The sequence below is a fragment of the Aptenodytes forsteri genome, unplaced genomic scaffold (genome assembly GCF_000699145.1).
Source record: "Aptenodytes forsteri isolate BGI_AS27 unplaced genomic scaffold, ASM69914v1 Scaffold53, whole genome shotgun sequence".
Classification (NCBI taxonomy): domain Eukaryota; kingdom Metazoa; phylum Chordata; class Aves; order Sphenisciformes; family Spheniscidae; genus Aptenodytes; species Aptenodytes forsteri.
Window position 1 is genome coordinate 6498054 of NW_008795909.1, and position 18921 is coordinate 6516974.

Here is an 18921-nt window from a genome sequence, read left to right on the forward strand (position 1 = left end):
TTTTTTTTTTTTTTTAATCTTGGCATGTGGATAATAGAGCTTTGTAATCGGTTTCCTAATCAGTAGCATTATGAAGGTGGTAGTGTGTTTCTATGGGTGTGTATAGCTAACCATGTAAAATGAACAGTGCTGTAATAACTTTTATTGGTGATGCTTGAAATATCTCTAAAGGAGAGTGTGAGTGATTTAGGACAGATTTTAATGTCTTAGGCTTCTAGTTTTTCAAGACGATAATAGAGCTTTGTAATCGGTTTCCTAATCAGTAGCATTATGAAGGTGGTAGTGTGTTTCTATGGGTGTGTATAGCTAACCATGTAAAATGAACAGTGCTGTAATAACTTTTATTGGTGATGCTTGAAATATCTCTAAAGGAGAGTGTGAGTGATTTAGGACAGATTTTAATGTCTTAGGCTTCTAGTTTTTCAAGACAAATAGAAGTAGTGAATCCAAATAAAATTTAAACTGTTGAAAAACACAGGAGAAAACCCACAAGCACAGTGAAGAAACTCCCAAATTTTTGTACTTTAGAATAAGAATTAGTTGATTTTTCTGATAATTAGCATAATTAAAGATGAATGAAGTCATTTATTGTAAATTGAACAGACAAAACAGTCTCTGCCACATTACAGCTGCGTGCCTTTACAGTGGAGCTCTGAATAGATCCTCTACAGGAAACCTTTGTATTAAAATAGCGGTGCCTAATTCCTGTGATTAGCACTGTCTGTCCAGGCTAGCACTTTAAAGCACTGTTCTCTTTACAATAAAGGTAGTTTCCATGGGATGCATACTTTTTTTGAGATATGTGGCCTAACATCTTTCCCTGTGCTTTATTAGAACTAATCTACTTCTTTATTATCTTTTTCTACCAACTCTGAAGGCCTTTGCTTGGTGGTCAGACTTAATGGTTGAGCACGCGGAGACCTTCCTGTCACTCTTTGCAGTGGATATGGATGCTGCGTTAGAGGTGCAACCCCCAGACACCTGGGACAGCTTTCCGCTCTTCCAGCTTCTAAACGATTCCCTCCGTAGTGACTGTATGTATTGTATTTTGATCATTTCTTTTTCAGTGGGCGGCTCAGGTTACTGATAATATTTTCAGCCTCTCCGTGCTGCACAGAGAACTGAGATGGGTAGAGATTTACTGTACATACTCCTTTAGCATCAGCTTGATTTTGTTCCATTTCCACTAGAAAAAAAGCACACAGACACCCCTTAAATCAAATGCCTCAGTCGAAGGTGAGAAGTTGAACTTTTATTTTGCTTCATCTTCTCAAGCCTCTTGGTAATGGCTGCCTGATAAGCAGGGAATTAGGTACTCTATCTCACTGTCATTAAATGTGTGTATCGTTTTATATGTGTGTACTGCATTTATTTAACATGGAGTAAAACAGTCCCTGCTTTAAAAGATTTTATTGAAGGGAGGAAAATATTAAAGTGAATGGAAGCAGGAATAGTTCAGAAGAATAGTGCTTTGTGAAATAAGGCTCTTCTCCAAAGCACGTGGGCCCATGCCTTCAAAACCCGTGAGGATTTGGCATTATCCCCAGCGGTCTTGCCGCTCCTCGGGGAGCTGGTGACAGAATTGGCATTGCCTTCAGTTAGGTCCCAGACCAGGGCCCCAGTTAGCTTTCTGCGACCACATAAAAAAGCCAGGGACTCATCCTCAGAGAGCAATTTCCAGCATCATGGTAGTGAGTAACCAAAGAAGAAATGATTCTCCTACCTGCAAAAGCCATAATGTTTGCCGTGCTGTATTTCTTACATCCATTTTATTCACAGGAAGTAATAATGTATTTGTAAGTTTGACATTAATGGAAAAGAAGATTCATTGTCTGTTTATTTGTTTGGAGTAAGAAGCCATTCTTGCTGTCTTTGTCGTGAACATTGGTACCTGATGCCAGCTTCTGTTATGTTCTTGAAGTTTCTTCCTGTTCACTGACAAATTCGTTGTGTAATGAGTGCCACGCTGTGGTTTGTTACAGAGGTTTTAGTAACAGTAGTGTCTTACTATACTTTTATTTATCTATTCTAGATAATTTGTGCAATGGAAAATTCCACAAACACCTCCAAGACCTGTTTGCTCCACTTGTTGTTAGATATGTCGATCTGATGGAGTCCTCAATTGCACAGTCAATTCACAGGGGCTTTGAGCGGGAGTCATGGGAGCCAGTAAAGTAAGGAAACCTCCTTTGATACAATCGGAATTTGGGTGCAAATGGATGGAGATTCATACAGAGATGAATTAGCAAACATTAGACTGGACATGCAGAAAGTGCTTTAGATTTTCTAGCTTAATGCTAAAAATAGAAGGCCTGATCTCTTCAGGGTTTTCAAGTTAATGAGGGAAATGGTATTTACTTTTTGAAATGCATTGCTGCCTCAGTTTGAACCGTGTGCCTTTGGACATGGAAGCATGAAAATGTGAAAACCTTCTTAGCTGGCATGGCTTTTTGGATCCCGTTCTAAAAGGCCTTTTCCAATGCTGCTTTTGAACTCAAATAGCTCCTTTTCAGAACAAAAAAACCTTGCTTCACTGTGTTCAGTCCAGCCCTATAACCTGTGTGAGTCATTGCTGTACTTATTCTTCCCAATACTCATTTTTTCCACCCACCCCGTGAAGGGATAGTGCAGCGTTGCGCTTCTCGCGTCAGCCCCGCGGCTGATGGCTGCACGTGTCCCTGTGTCCCAGGGCAGCTCTGCCAGGTCCCAGCTCCCTTGCCTGGAGGATTAGGCGTGCAGAAACCATAGGCGAGATGATTCAAGCAGAATCAATTATTAAATTTGGAGAACTAGGAATTTACCAGCAAGAAATGAATAGCCTGAGAGAAACCCAAATTGAACTCAAGAGCTGGTGAATGATAAAAATGTGGCATGTGCTTTGAATTACTGTTGTTATTTCACAGGTTTTGAAGCATTGCTGAACCCTGTCACGCTTGCTCTAAAAAGCCAAGTCAGATCCTGCAAAGGAAAAGAACTGACTTTTCCTTCTAATAAAGTTATTAAAAGAGAAAGATCAACCCTTTGCAAACAGCATGAGTCTGCTGGTGGCTCAGACAGGGGATTCAGACCAGGTGACCTCTGGAAGGACTATTTTCCCTGCTTTTTTTGTGATTCTCTAGGCAAAGTTAAGTGTCACTGCACTCTCAGAGGTTGCTGTATAAAAGAACGTGTGGTCTTTCCGGACTTTTCACACCAAATATGTTCCGTTTACAAGGAAAAGAGATTTTGTTCGGCAGCCAGCCTCCCATATGCAACCTGGAGTCTGAGTACCCAGGTTTTTTCCTTTCTTTCTTTCTTGTGCATCCTCAGCATCCGTAAGGATTCTGCCTGCCAAATCTCAGGCCTTTTCTTGACACCTGATCATCCCCTCTGTTTTGAGTGGGGTTAAGTGGCTGGCATTCAGGATTCTCTCTCACTTTCCATTTGCTGTCTTTGGTCTGCAGGCTAACAGGATTAAAAATCCTAAAAAATCTTGTTTCAAATAAGCAGATGTGACCCAGAAAACATACAAGAAATAGATCTTTCGAGTAGGAGAATGCCATTTTTACAGCCACTCCTTCAAGCAGAATTGCACTTCGAAGTTAGCATTAACTTGAGTTTCAGAGCTCTGCTTTAGTAATGAATATGTTTGTATTTCCTTGTGTGTTACGAAACAGAGGCAGTTAACTCTGTGTACCTGTCCACCTCAGTCGAGCAGTCAATAAGCAATTTGTTCTGCTTTTTTCTTTTGCCAGAAGCTGACATTATTTTGGCTTTTAATGACTTTTGTGGCTTAACTATAGATGTCCATAAGTACTTGGCTGTCAGAATGCTTTGTCCCTGGGAATGCCATTATCTATCATTTTCAAGTTATCTTTGATAGTTATAAAAGGTCTTTTCTTAGTTCTCTTGTAATGGTTATGCCCTTCTGGAGTTCCAGTTACAGAGTGCTTTGAGCGTTGCAGTTTCAAGCAAAAGCCCAGGATGGACTATCTGTCTTACAGACTTGGGTACTTAAAAGATTTCTTCCAGCAGGAAAGTGGGTGCTTTTCACAAGAAACTTGTGTCCATCTGGTGAAAAGATGCACTCCGGGTTTGTTTTTTTTTTCACTAGTTGGTATTTTGTTCTTGTGTCTCGCACACAAAAGTGCGAGTTGCAAATGCTGGCTTAACGCGATGTGACCCGGCAAAGGAAGATACCAGCGAACGCACAGAGGGTGGCACATACTGTGTAAGGGAAAAGAGGGGTGTCGTTCCTAGGATCTTATGACAGTTTGGATGCGCTGTTCAGAACTAAATGTTAAGGCATCTTCATCTTTTGCCTCCTGGGCAGACCACCTGCTCCTCTTTGTCTGATTGACAGTGAACTTGCAGAAGAACTCGGGTCAGAGACTTACTTTGCTCGATTTGCCCTCATGTACCTACCTCCTTCTCCCCCCCCCCACATGTCCATACTGCAGCACAGTTGAATTTTTGACCATTGGTTCTCAAATGGTTTGGACCAGCCAATTCCCATCCAAGTCATGGCCTTCCATTGCCACCTCTCCAGCAGAGCTTTTTGGGAATTGGGAACAGTGCAGTATGTTTTTCCATGGCTTTCCTCTGCTTTGAAGAAAGGCCTTCAGGTTGGCCAGAAAAGGTAGATCATCGTGGCTGTCCGTTCCACCGAGCTTACTGTTGTCCTGCTTTGGATCTCTACAGTGAATTGTGAGAAGGAAATCTCATTATCTCCTGTTAACCAAGAAATTATTCCACAACACAGAATCTTTTGAAAGGGTTTCTCTATGCTTGTGCTTGCAATCAAGGATGAAATATGTAGCCCTCCATAACCTGACCAGATGGCAGTTTGCAAGCATGTATTTCTTCTATTTTCATTGCTGAATACTCTGCACCTTATGCTACAAGGAGTTAGGTATAGAAATCTCAGTGAGAGAGATACTGTTAAGTATTGAAAACATGGGGGGGAAAAGGATCGATGTAATGTGCTCATGAGGGCTATGTAATCTGCCTCTGCAGAGCTGCTGAATTTACAGGGGGTCCGTGCCCTATAGCTAGAGCAGCTGGTGTGCTTGTATGAATCCACGCAGAGAAATGTGGAACACTTGTCCTTCGCACAGTCATCCAAATACGGAGGATACAGAGTAGGTCTGTTCTCTGGTGAGTTGAGAGGTCTTGGAAAAGTAGGGTTTGCAATGGGTTTTTTTTCATGCTGGCTTCTCAGAGAACACTGATTTATCTTGCAGCCAGCAGACACGTACGTGTGTGTGTGCGTCTCTGTGTGTGTGTCTGTGTTGAAAGATCTTTTTGAGCAAATGCTAAAGCTGGTGCAATGACAACCGGTTTCAATCGCTTGACTAGGACGTTACTCATTGACCTATGGCTGTCTCTACCGCACTGTAGTCCTGGCTTTAGCATCTATTAATTGCTCACTAACCCTTTGCAAACTATTTATAAATGTAACATTAGTGTAAGAACTTGAACAGTATGATTAAACTAATCGTTTTATAAGGTTGTACTACTACAAAATGCTAGTGAAAAATTTTTCCCCTTAAAAGAAGCACCGTTGTAGTGAAAATGAGTATCTTTGTTACTATTCTGGGTGTCAGTCAGAGGAAGAGCACAGATTTGACTGCCTACTTCACTATCAAGCTCTTTGCTTCACATCAAGGCTTTTGTGAAAAGATTTGCTCTTGAGCATTTGCTCAGCCTAGGCAGTAAGGTTGTAAGCATTTATAGTGATGGAAGAGACAGGCGTTTGCGTCTTCCATCACTAAATCATTTCAGGCTTCCCATAGGAAGTGAGCGTGTAAGTATGGACAAGGCTCTCGTTTAGCTCTGTTCTGAAGCCAGGGGACAACTCAGTAAAAATACTATGATTTTTCTGCCCTCCTTTCAGTACTAGGGCAGCTCTCCAGGAGCAGCCCCTGTGCAATTGGACTTTTTTTCTGTGATCGGTGCTACAGTACAGTGTGAGCGTTGGGATGTTGTCCAGGGGTATGTTGCCAGTCTGTTTGCACTGGGAATTTCCCAGCAGACAGTACAGGTGAAAGCCATTTACACAGCTACCAGACACAAACGGGGGTGAATCAGAAGAAGCCAAGAAAACAAGCAGTACAGCTCCAGAGTGTGTGTCTTTTATCAAACATATCAGGATCCAGTCCTGAAGCTGAGTCGTCTTAAATCAGACAGCCCTCATCTTGTTGATGCAAATGCCCACATTCCCTGCCTGATGGCTGAGGTTATATTTAGCCATCTATATTAAATAGGCATGGCTGACTTCTAGAAACAGTTTCTCATCTTGGACCTGTAGTTTTATGGTCTGAGCAACTGCAGGCTGGAACATTTGTTGGTAATATTAATCATTTTTTACAGGTCTCACTGCAACTGTTAGTCAGATAATTAGATCGGTTGAACCTGCAAAACTGTGCATGTCAATTCAGGAGAATATTTTTAAAATTAGTTACTGTATGTTAACATAATATACTCCATTATTTTGCTGTTTTGTTTTGTTTTAAGAGTACTAACTTATTCTTGCAACATATCCTTGCATCAGCAAAATAATGTGTTGTATAAAAGAAATATGTTTCCGTGTGAATATAGTATACTGTTTACTCTAGAAGTCATATTTTATTAATACAGTGTTTTTATTAATATAACACTGTCACTTCTTGAATTTTAATATTAAAACCAAAGGTCCTCTGATTTATGTATTTACCATCTGGCTAAGTTATTTAAGTTGCTTTTCCTTATACATTTATATGTTGTCCACCTCTTGCTATTTCTTTATTTATTCCATATCAGTATCTAACCACATGCACTGCCATTTCTGAAGATTTAACACTCTCAATCACTATGGAGTCTGTGTCTCATTCAATAATCATATCATCTTAATAGCAGATACAGTATGAATGGAAACAATGGACAGCTTTGTTACGTTAGTAAATTCTCGTATCTGCTTACTGCCTAACAAAGAGAACAAGCAGAGCGCGTGAAGTCAAATCTACTAAGAATCACAGAAACAAAAGAAAACAAGAACATACTTTTTTTTTTTCACTAGAAAAAGACTTTGGATTGTGGTTTTCCTCCCCAACAAGGGATTTTATTCACAAAGGGAGAATGAGGATAAAGTCTATTCCCTAAGACTTGACACCAATGACGAGCTGAGCTCTTGCAGAGATGTGGTTCAAATCTTCTGTTGCGTTAGGAAACGTATTCAGTATAGCCAGCTCAATTCCATTACTCTGGGTTTTGATATATAAAACTTGCAGTAAGAAATGGAGTTTAAAATATGACTCAAGGAAGTTGCTAAGATTTTAATATGCCTTGAAAGACATAGTGTATAATTTGATAGTTTTCCAAGAGTCCAGATAATGCTGCCTGTACAGTAACTGATTTAATCCAGGGGAATGGGAGAGACCTCCTAAGGTGGCATGTCCTGGTGCAGTCACTGAGAGCAGGGAAGTTTGAATGCTGAAATTGTGTCCATGCATATCCATAGAAAAGCTTCCAGTAGCTTCAGCAGTGCAGGGTGAAGCTGAAATCCTGAAGTCCTGATTCCATTTTCACTGAGCCCAAATAATGATCCAGTGAAAACGGTGTCAAAGCATCTGGTTTTGTTCCTCAAATGGGACTGTAAAACCATCTATGGATTGTGTCCCAGTGTGCCATACAGCATGACTGGATTAAGGCAGGAACAAGATACACCTCTGAAACTCGCTTCTTTTCCCAAATCCCATGACATTTTTATTGTGCATGTAAAATATAACTGTGATGAGATACTCATTAAAACACAATTAGACCAATTATAACATCGAGAGACCTAGCACACTGAAATAAGTCAGGGTGGTTTGCAAACTTTGGGCATGCGGTGCTGTTACACACCGCACATTGTTTCAGGAGAGTATGTCGCATTAAGTTAATACACTAGCCAACTTTTAAAAGATCTCTATTTGCATAACAGTTGCATGTCTGAAAATAATTATTGAAGTCATGATGCCCAAGTACACATGCTTCATAAATTAACCTTTGAATGTCTTAATCACCCATTTCCAGTCAAGTAATATTCACATACTGGATTTATTAAGTGCCATTCATTCACAGTGCACGTATGTAGAGCTGGGCAACCTGCAGGACCCATTTTCTCCGCACCCAGGAATGCAAGGGCAAGATCAGGGCACAAGTCTTCACTGAGGAAGAACCTTGTGGTTCACCATTTCATTGCTCCAGATTAGCAGGCACATCTTTGTTATTTGTAGAGTACAAAATAAACAGAGAAGTTTTGGAGTGAAATCCTGACTCCATAGAATTTGGTGGCAAGAAGAACTCTTATGGACTTCTGCATGGCTGGAATTTGAAACTCTCTGTTTATTATTTTGAATCCCAATTCTCTAGTAGATCTCTCAGTTTAGCTCTTTCATCCAGCCTAACTGAGTGTGTAAGAACTGAGACTCGCTTCCTTAGGAGAGAAATTTTTCCGAGGAAACGCTGCTCTCTGCGCTCTGAAATGGTATCAGGACTTGAAGCTGGAGTTATTTTCTGTGGGTGTTTGAGTACTCTGTTAATTTGCTACCTTGTGATTCTTCTTTTCATTCTGTTTTTTTTTAAGTAACTTGCTTTTTATTGCAGACTGCAAACCCAGTACACTTAAGCTTCCATTACTCATGCTTCCTTCTGAAATGTTTTGCTTTAGTTTTTTAACTGTCTTCGTGCTGTGAACTTTGCAGATTTGTTTATGAGTGTCACGTGCTTCTGCTACATCTGCATTGTCACTGTTATGGTATTTTTTCTTTCTGTCTGTTTCTTCCACAGGAGTTTAACAAGTAATCTGCCCAATGTGAATCTACCAAATGTGAATCTCCCTAAAGTACCAAATCTACCAGTTAACATCCCACTAGGCATCCCACAAATGCCTAGCTTTTCTGCACCGTCATGGATGGCTGCTATTTATGATTCTGAGTGTGTATTCAGTTCAAATTAGATCTCATTTAAATTTAAAGTAATCTTGGCATGGATATGTATTGTTTGTTTCTGTGCATTATATAAAACTTTAAAGAGTGATACAGTTAATTAGACATTTTCTGAATGAGACACGAGTGAATTTCTGGCATGTGTATTTTGAGGGTTTTTTTTGTATAAATCTTCAAAATTTTTCTTACTCCCACTGAGAGTTTGAGCAAGTATCTTGCTTTACAAAATAGCTGTCGACAATGGGACATGGTCTGAACGTACGAACCACAGAGCTTATAATGTGACATTATGTGTCTCAGCAAAGAGTTTTGTCCAAAAGAGAAGATGAACCAATTTCAGTGCCAGTCAACCAATTTCTGTGGACCAGATGTAGATCTAAAAGTGAATTTTATTTAATGGAAGCTCCGCATTTCCCAGATAATAATTTTTGTCTTGATTTTGATGAAACAGAAAGAGGAACACCCTGCAACAATTCTTATTCATGTTGGGGGAGGCCCCAGAGAGCAGTTAAAGCTCCATAGCCATCATTACAGCCTGAATAATGCCATGGCCAAATAAAGAAAGATACTTGAGCTTTAGATTATGGGCTGGAAAATCGGGCACAGTGTCAAAGCAGTCAATCTGTAGGAGTCTTGTGCTCCCAGGTCACTGTCCGAGCATCCCAGGGTGCACGGGTGGAGCTCAGGGGAGACATACCGCAAATCCCGAGCACAGATTAGGCGAGTTTTTATAGCAGATTTCCCTTAAAAGTCCCGGCCACCAAGCAGTGTGGAGGGTGGTACACAGTGGGCTAAACCTGAATCTTGGCATTTGAGGTAGCTCATCTCCCGAGACGTCCTAGCACAGGAACTGAGATCTTGCCAGTTCTGCATCCAAATTCCTAGAGGGTTATTTAGGGTTGGCACAGGATGGTCCCAGCCAGCACTACACAGATGTGTTGCTTTTTCCCTACCTTCTCGCTTAAAAGATAAAACTGAAGAAGCCCCCCAAAACTACCCCCTTCGCTGTTACTGAAACACCCTCGATTACATCTACACCTGGAGTCCACCAAAATGCCTCTGCCATTAGCCTCGCACAGGCTGTATTGCAGGGCAGTGGTAACGAACCAAAGTAAAGCAAACACTGATGTTTGACTTTTTAATAGATTTTTAAAACTTTTTAAATACTAGCATGGTCATTTATGTTTCAAAGTTATACAACTCATATTCATGCTAAGATAGCTATATTAAAGGCTAGCTTAGGCAGTTGTCTGTAAAGAGTACTTGAAAGTTTTAATCTTTCTCTGTGCATGCTTTTGTGGTATTGCCCTTGAAAAGATAAGAATCATGTCATGGCAGAAAATTGGATAATCCCTCTGAAAATGCTTGAGCATCAATGGTATATTGCAAGCTGCCTGCGTGATCAGAGTAATTGTGGTGCTCACAAGCAAAATATTAACAGTGCATCTTGGAAATGAATATACTATATTGTTTACTTGCATGGAGCCCTAATCAAAAGTGAAAAAAAGACCAAGAATAATACTTTTAAAATTTTGGAACCAAATGGATGTCATAATGTTGCTGTAGTAAATACCAATTACTCTATTTGTATGTATTTAATTATTTAAAACATAAATTCATGCCGTTCCAAAACTGGGTTTAGACTGTTAAAGCTTATTTATACCCAAGCACAGGTTTGAACCAGGCGCAGCTCAAAACTGGCGGTAGCTGAACACTTGAGACTGTTGTACAAACTGGTCCCCTGGTTAAAGGAAATGCCTGATTCTTTATCTTTTCATGTCCCTGGTTTCCTTTTACTCACCCTTCCCCTCCATCAAGGACATGTTACCTGTTGCTTAGTGTCAGATACGTTTCTCCTACAACCGAGACGATTCATTCTTTATCTCGTTAACTCTGTTAGCACAGGACCCCGCAGGACCCCTCTAGCATGTTGGGACTACGGTTCTCACCTTGCAGTAGCCGTGTGTGCATTAGCTCCAGTTTCCTCTAGCATTAACTCAATGCAGCTGGCATCTGTCACAATAGAAACACCCTCCCTCATCTGTTTCTATAGATGATGTCAGCACCAGTGGTAATGCATGGTGTGTTAAATATCTTATAAATTACCGTGTTAGCATTAGTGGTATGCGAGGAGGGGGTTGAAACTCTTGAAGCTCCCTTGGTAATTGTTTTGAAAAAACGTGAGGGAGAAGGAGAGAGGGAGAGAAAAGGGTTATGGATGCATAAATTTCTCTGCACAAACAGAGCACAATCCAGTTCTGTATTTCTATTCTGTAAGTGGAGGTTTGAGATAGAATTATACTGTGAAAAGAACCGGTGTAGCTACACACTGCAGGACCAAAGACTTCCATCTGGGCAGGGGTGTGGGTATGAGAATATACGCTTGGGAGAGAAAGTCAGAGTTTTGTGACAGACCAAAGATGTTGCAAAATAAATTTTAAAAAAATGGAAATTTGTTGTTCTATAGATGCCTTTGCAAGAGGCGGCTCTGTGAAAAGGTGCAGCGGTCAATCCTGCCAAAACTCCTGGATATGAGATGTCTAGTGCCCTTAGCTCAATTGACTTACCCCGATTTTTTTTCAGCTGTTCAAGAGATAAAGCGTGTCCTCGCTCACCACTTGTTAGCACTGTCCCTTACCTGGAAACGGGGCCTCACTTGGGGGGACAAGGCAAACTCCAGATATAATTCGGAGGGGGGAGAATTGCATGAAACCCTAAATCTTAATAACGGCATACGATCTAGTATGGCAGTTATTACTGATCAAGGATTTTCTACCACTATTTCTGGCCTTAATTCTTAATAATCACATACGTTAATGTGGTTATTAACTAAGGCTGATTTTTACCATACACACATTCTTCCCGTTAATATGTGTAACTCATAATGTTGTCTTACTCATCTGGTCTGGAAAGTTTTGTGGGTGATGACAGCAAGGTAGATTAGGCAACTGTATGGTAAAACTCAAAATCCTGATGGTGGAGATTGCCAGCGTTGTCCTGTGTATGAAACTACTGTCTGCTCTACACTTGTTGCAGGAATGGTCTCCACATCAGGTTACAAAGAGCCTGATGCCACTTATGACTTTTGTTCTCATTTTGCCCTGCCAGCAATGGATCAGGCACCTCGGAAGATCTGTTCTGGAAACTTGATGCCCTACAGACCTTCATTCGGGATTTGCACTGGCCTGAGGAGGAGTTTGGAAAACACTTAGAGCAACGCTTGAAGCTTATGGCGAGTGACATGATTGAGTCCTGCGTGAAAAGGTACGTGCCCATGAGCAAAATAGTTACGTTTCTCATAGGAGCTCACAGGATGCAATGGTTTTTTCTGTCTTATTATCAATGAAGCTTCGCTTCAACCACCATTTATTAGTGACCCCAGCTCACCTCTGCCCAGCACAGGCGTGGTGGAAAGCCACCCTATTGCTGTGAATTGTGGACTCTCCCAAGCAAGCACTTCTCTGTTGAGACTCTGGAGAGTGCATATTCACAATAATCACCCATTCTTTCAAGCTTTATGGGATGTTGCTTATTTTCCGTGCCGCACGTGAGATCAAGTCTTTGTAAATGCAGTTTGGTGTTGGTGGGGTTGAGTGCTGAAGGCATAGCCCTAAGTAAGATCCCAGCACCCACCTAAAAAACACAGATACGTGAAAAAACAAGCAAAAAAGTGATCCCAGAAAGGGGATATTGTGTAGCTTGGCACACAGGCTTCACACCTGCTGTCGATCGAGAAAAGCTGTTGTATCATCAGCCACATTATAGGATACTCACCTGCAGATCTTCCAAAACAGAGAGGTTTCCTTAAAAAACTTTTAAACATACAGGCAGCTGTCATCTTGAAAACAAAATGTTACAGTTAAATTTCTAACCTTTCCAAGGTAATTTCCAATACCTCTATTTGGCATCAGAGGTAATGAGGCAGGAGGAAGAAATGAACTTTGCATTCCATTTTGCAGAAATTAATAGACAAAGAGACAAACCAAAGGAAAAATGGTTGCCAAATACAGCTGGTAGATGCTAATATTAGCTGCAATGTGTGATGTGGCTGTTCTGTACCACAATTGCCTGGCCACTCTGCAAGCGCAAGCGTGGCGTTTATTGTTCGCACGTTCCTCGCAGTCTGGATATGCAACACCACCGTAGGAGAAGGCACGTCCGGTCCCCCAGATGTAGGCAGGAGGCTCGCCCGCTGGAAACCAGACAGCTCAAGGCTTGCTCTGGAATTAAACCCAGTACATTTTCAGTGCAATGAGATGGTCGTGATGTCTTTGGCATTGAGCAAGTCCCCCTTTATCGCGGCAGCTCATCTTTGGTCCTTTGGCTGGCATGAACGCTGAGCTTCAGTTGTCCTCCAGTTGTCAGACCATCCTTTAGGAGCAAAGCCAGTGCTGGAGCTCTGCTCTCTGCTCTGCCCCCAGCACCACCAGCAAAACACTTATTTTCTCTTTTTTTTTTTTTTAAATTGGAACCAAGGCACCTTTGCCACACCTGCAGTGCAGTCATAGCTGCGATGATCTATAGAAATCAGACCAGGTTAGCTCAACTGAGATAACTGGGAGAAATAAGCAAGTTTCCAGGTACATCTGAAGAAGGGCTTGTGTGCCTGAAAGCCGGGGTTTTTTTTCCCAACTGCTTCAACCTTTCTACAAATATGTTGCCCCTCTGTAAAAACCTGGCCCAGCTTGTAGTGGTGTGACTATATATAATGGTTCTGAGCATAAGTAAGTAGGAACATGCTCATCTCTGCGAGGAGATGGAAAATCCCAGTCACTTTGGGTCCTTTCAGTAATTATCAAGATTCTAGTCCCCGAGTCCAGGCTAAATCTGGCACTGGTAATTAAATCAGTTCAAATGCCACTGCTGATGTAAACCAATATGCTGCCTTCCCTATTTATATCACCTGCAAACAGGGCCTGGCTAAGGTTTCTTTAGCAATTTCAGTTTGACACAACATTTTTCTTCACGTCTGTCTCTGAACTGTTGAATACCATGGAGGAGCCACCCCGCCTTCCACACTTGGTTGTATTTCGGTGCTGTCAGGAAAGCAGCCCTTGCAAGGAAGGCCTGTTCCGCTAATAAATCCGGGCAGGAGGACCTATGTACCAGCTCAGATCTCATCCCAAGAATGGGAGTTTCACGTTTGTAAATGAGTTTTCATTTGCATAACCCTTGGGGGATCTTTCAAGATCAGAATTATTCCTGAGCTGCAGCTGATATTATTTGTCATTTCTAAATTGAAGCTTCTATGTTAATTTGTTGGCAGATTCTGTCTGATGTGATAATTGTTCTGTGTTAGGCTGGATTAGTAAAGTACCTCAGGAATCTGCAGAGGGGCTCCAAAGAAAGGCAAGGCAATGCCCACCGTATTGCAGAGTACTCCCCATGTTAGAGTCACAGGTGCCTTGGCATTTTAAAATACGACACGGGATCAAATCCTGTAGTCTTTGGCCCAACAAAGCTCTTGGTGTAACATGGTTTGTAACTGCCAGGGATGTCAAATTTGAGCTCAGTGAAACCTCAGGAGAGCCGTGAGGTGCGGGCTCGTGCGATGCCTGTGTGTGTGTTCGTATGTGCACGACTGCACCCATGCACATTTTTCAGATGTATTCTGGTGAGTATGTATGCTTCAGGGAAACTACTGCTATGAATTTATGAGACAATCAGGAACTTTCAGCAAGCAAATGAAATCAAGTAGACCTAAAAATGCAATGATCTGGCAATGTCCTTTCAGTCAAGCAATGAACGAGCTTCTGTTATTTGTAGTTGATATCGTGGAGCAATAGGAGCTTCCTTTAATGCGTCAGGCTTGCTATTTGTCTGTGGTTATAAATCAGCTAATGCAACCAAATTATAGGTGTACATTGACACTGCTGTTTGTAACATCATCACACTGTTTATCAAGCATGAGGAAGTCATAGTTTCCCTGAAACTGTTGCACACTTTATAAATAGTGTGTATTCTGGAAAGTGGGTTTCTTTTTAAACTGGAAAATCATTTTTAGTAAAAGCGAATTTGTAACAATTGCACTATAACACTCCCAGCAGCATTCGGCTTTCTGGTTTGTTGAACTCTTCTCAGTATTGTTTCACATTATTATTAGCTTCAGTATGTTAAAAAGCAACTGAAACATCTTTTTCTCTTTTCCTTAACAGAACCAGGATTGCATTTGAAGTAAAGCTGCAGAAAACCAGCCGATCAACAGATTTCCGAGTCCCTCAATCAATATGCACCATGTTTAATGTCATGGTGGATGCCAAAGCTCAGTCAACAAAGCTTTGCAGTATGGAAATGGGCCAAGAGGTAAAAATGCAGGTTCTTCCCTTCACAGCTTTTAAAGGCGATGTCATGAAATTTCCTATCTCCTGTTGTGCTAGTTTCAGAGGCGTTATATCGGTTGTGAATTTAGCCTTCCATATAGAGTGTGCAGATGAATATGCAGGGGGTTGCTCTCAAATAAATTTAATGAATACAAACATCCGGAATCCCTGTCACTTAGGAGTGACTTTTTGCAACGACTGTGGCGTGCATAAGGTATCTCTTAAGCTTGCTTGATGCATGATGACCATATATATTGAGTCATTAACTGCACCTTGGAGCCAGGTGTCGGCAACACACTTTCTATGTATGACTATTTTCTGTAGACAAACATAAGGAAAACAGAAGTGCCAAGTTGTTGCTGTGATGCTTTTAAGGAAAAAAAAAAGAACAAAACAAAACACCAAAATAGATAACTTCAAAAAGTAGATCGACATTCCAGCTGCTGTGACTTCCTTGAGTACTGGCTATAATCAGCAAGCTTGATGATCCTGGATTTCCAGGTTCTTAATGACTCAAGTTGCCAAACAACAAACCTGTTTTAATTAATTGCTGATACATTTTTTCTTCTGAAGCCATAGTTGCTTCATGGTAAATTGGACTAGATTAAATGCATCATAATGATCATTTTGCTACAGCGGCTTCAAGCCAAATTAAATATTCCCATATCAGTCTAGAATAAATTCACAAATACTGTTTGGCTGTCCTATCCTGCCGCTTGTCAGCATTTCCTAGATAAGCCCTTTCGCTACAGCTTTCCATGGTCAGATCTTGCAGTGAACCATTGCAAGTTGGTTGTTTGGGTTTTTTTCAGTTATTTACCTCACCCTGTTCCTCTTGAGAGGACTTGCTCCAAAGGCCACTGGGTGCAGCAGGGATCCTTGCCCTGATGTCAGTGGTGTTTGGATCAGACCCAGCTGTTCTTTTTATTTTTCTTATATATATTTCAGTTATGACATTGTATTTGTGACAGTCACCTTGCAAGAGAGGTTTCAAACTGCTCGTCATCAGGTTCTTCCTTCATCTTCCAGGTCAGCTGAGGCAGATCTTGAGTGGGCTTTTGTTGTCCGAGCCTGGACATGAACTTCTCTACCATTTTCTGTTCTGTATTCATACCCATTTATCTTCCCAAATCCCTCAGCCCGCAGCTGCTGCAACATCTGCCCTGGCAGCGCCCCGTCAGCCAGGAAGGGCCATGGTTGCGATGCTCCCTGCTGCAAACCAGGATCAAACCATTGCGCATTATACTAGCACAGTCCCTGGGGAAAGGGACATTTTGGAGATCAAGCAGACTCCGATATCATGACAGAGCAAGCTCATTACATTCATAAAACTGTCAGGTTAAGTATTTAGATGGCACAAGACTGATAATATCAGCTGCATCTGGATATAGTGTGACCAGGCACTCGCTGCATCTTTCCATGCTAACTTGTGATGCTCTGTGCTTGCCACAGTTTCCTCCAAATTTTGAGCATCAGTCACGTTGCACATTCGGCCTAAGTCAAATTGCAAGTGAGAGGGGAGCGGGCAGCAGTGCAGTTGTTTCTCCGCTGTCCTCAGCTGCAGTGGGCATTAGCTCTGCAAATCTGCCTGTGCCGCTTCAAGAAGATGTTTGGTACAGCAGCTTGGAGACAGCCTAACTCCTGTGGCAAGCAGCAGTTGCTGGGGCATGAGGTTTTTAACAGATAGCTGAACTAATAGACCTGTAAAGCAGATGTAAATTATCGGTGCATAAGTTACCATTTAGGGCTGCAGAATTTTATACACCTTCCCTTTTTCTTTTCTTCCTTTTAATGAGTGTTCCTACCTCCCCCTCCATTCGCTCGTGGCACTCCATATTTCAGCTACCTCCATCTCCTCTTCTTGAAGCTGGCTAAACCTGTGCGCCGAGATGGTCATGCTCAGGGGGTAAAGGCTAGGATATAGATATGTCGTTACAGCCCGTGAGGGGAGGACAAAATGCCACCCCACCTCTTCCAGTCCCCGGTGGAAATGATGAGACAGTCAGATAGACAGTAGAGGAGTGAGAAACCGGGTTTCAAGCCCGTGTCTTCCTCCATAGTTCGGGGAGCTGGGTCTGTGCATCGTTGAGTCCCTCTGTCTCCCCGTCCCCGGTGCGTGGCTGCCTGCAGCCCCGCTGGGGAGGGATGGACAGGGAGGGAGGGACAGGCGCTCCTCGCTGACGGGACCCTCCCTCAGTGCCGCAGCCGCCGCATGGTTCCTAAAATACATGGTCCCTTTGCAGACAGTTCAAAAGCAGCAAAAAGGGCTCAAACTGCCCACCGCGGTGCTCAGGCAGGGGCGTTTGCCCAGACCTAGCTGGAGAAGACATTTTGATTAGAAACAAACCACTGATTTTTCTGACAGTCCAAGCTGCACGTGAGCAGAGGCTCTCTCGACACGTTACTTGACCTCGCTCCTGCGGTTTCCCTCCCACCCCAATGGCCTTCCCTTTAAGTCTACCTTCAGTTACGCTCACTTTAACAGATACTTGAATGCATTTTGCGAGCATTACCCTGTGAAACAAACACCCATCATTTCATTTCCATTTCCTTGTCTCTAAAGGCAGCTGTTAAAACATTTGGTAAACATACTTTACCATCTTAAATATTTATTTTTCCTCTGAATTTTTAATACATCTAAGGGGATAAATGTATGTATTAAATGTTTCTCAGTTGGTCTAGTATGTTTCTATTTAATATCTAAGGTCAGATGGTCCTTAGAGAAATACAACGTACACACAATCTGTTACATGACAAGGCAAGATACTCATCACATAAAGTCAAGTTGAATCATTGTGGTGCACTGATTATGGATTGCAATAATTGAGCTAATAGAAAGCTGCGATGAACTCGATCAAAAGTGGGGGCTATGCTGGGTAAAGCAAACCAGTTATGCGATCTTTAACCTTGGGTGTTTTTGTAAGAAATGTAGAAGGAGCTGTTGGAAACACTGGTTTACGAGCCAGGCATCTGGGAAAGCAGCACCAGGCAGTCGTTTTCCAAACTGCTGCCTTCTCTGACCCCATCCTGGCCGGGGCTCGTCTTCCCGAGGTGGAGCTGGGGCTGCAGCGCGGGCGGCACTGGGTGCACATCGCTGCGGCTGCCCGGGGCAGGACCCACAGCCTCCTGGGCCCTATTCTGCACAGTCGCTGGCCCTGGCACCGGGTCTGAGTCTGCCCCAGGGATTGCGGCTGCAATGGGAACGAGCGGTCAGAGTCCTACCAGCACCACCTTGGTGCGTGCACAGGGTCCTCTCCTGCTCTCAGAGCTGTGGTTTTATTCCATCAGGGCTCTTATTTGCTTTTTAAACAAGCCTTTAATTGAAAAAGCATTGGTCAGTGCATTTCACAGTGTATTATTTTGCATGTAGCTAGCCATTTTTGAGTTAAAACTCGTGATTTCCCCAATGAAAGCAGTTAGCTATATCCTTGGTTGCGAGGTCTTCCACGCACACAGAAAATGCAGCAGCAGAAGGAAAACATCATGGGGAAGACACCCCCATGTCCTGGTTTCAGCTGGGATAGAGTTAATTTTCTTCCCAGTAGCTGGTACAGGGCTGTGTTTTGGATTTAGGGTGAGAACAATGTTGATAACACACCGATATTTTAGTTGTTGCTGAGCAGTGCTTACACTAGTCAAGGACTTTTCAGCTTCCC

General features: G+C 42.3%; 1 protein-coding gene across 1 annotated transcript in view; it reads left to right on the forward strand.

Moving 5' to 3' along the window:
• CADPS (calcium dependent secretion activator) overlaps positions 1-18921 on the forward strand; it is a 238364-nt gene that overhangs the window by 184828 nt on the left and 34615 nt on the right. The window contains exons 22-26 of the mRNA XM_019473420.1: positions 878-1034; positions 2033-2174; positions 8788-8934; positions 12054-12209; positions 15101-15248. Of these exons, the coding sequence (XP_019328965.1) occupies positions 878-1034; positions 2033-2174; positions 8788-8934; positions 12054-12209; positions 15101-15248 (750 nt within the window). The remainder of the gene's footprint in view (positions 1-877; positions 1035-2032; positions 2175-8787; positions 8935-12053; positions 12210-15100; positions 15249-18921) is intronic.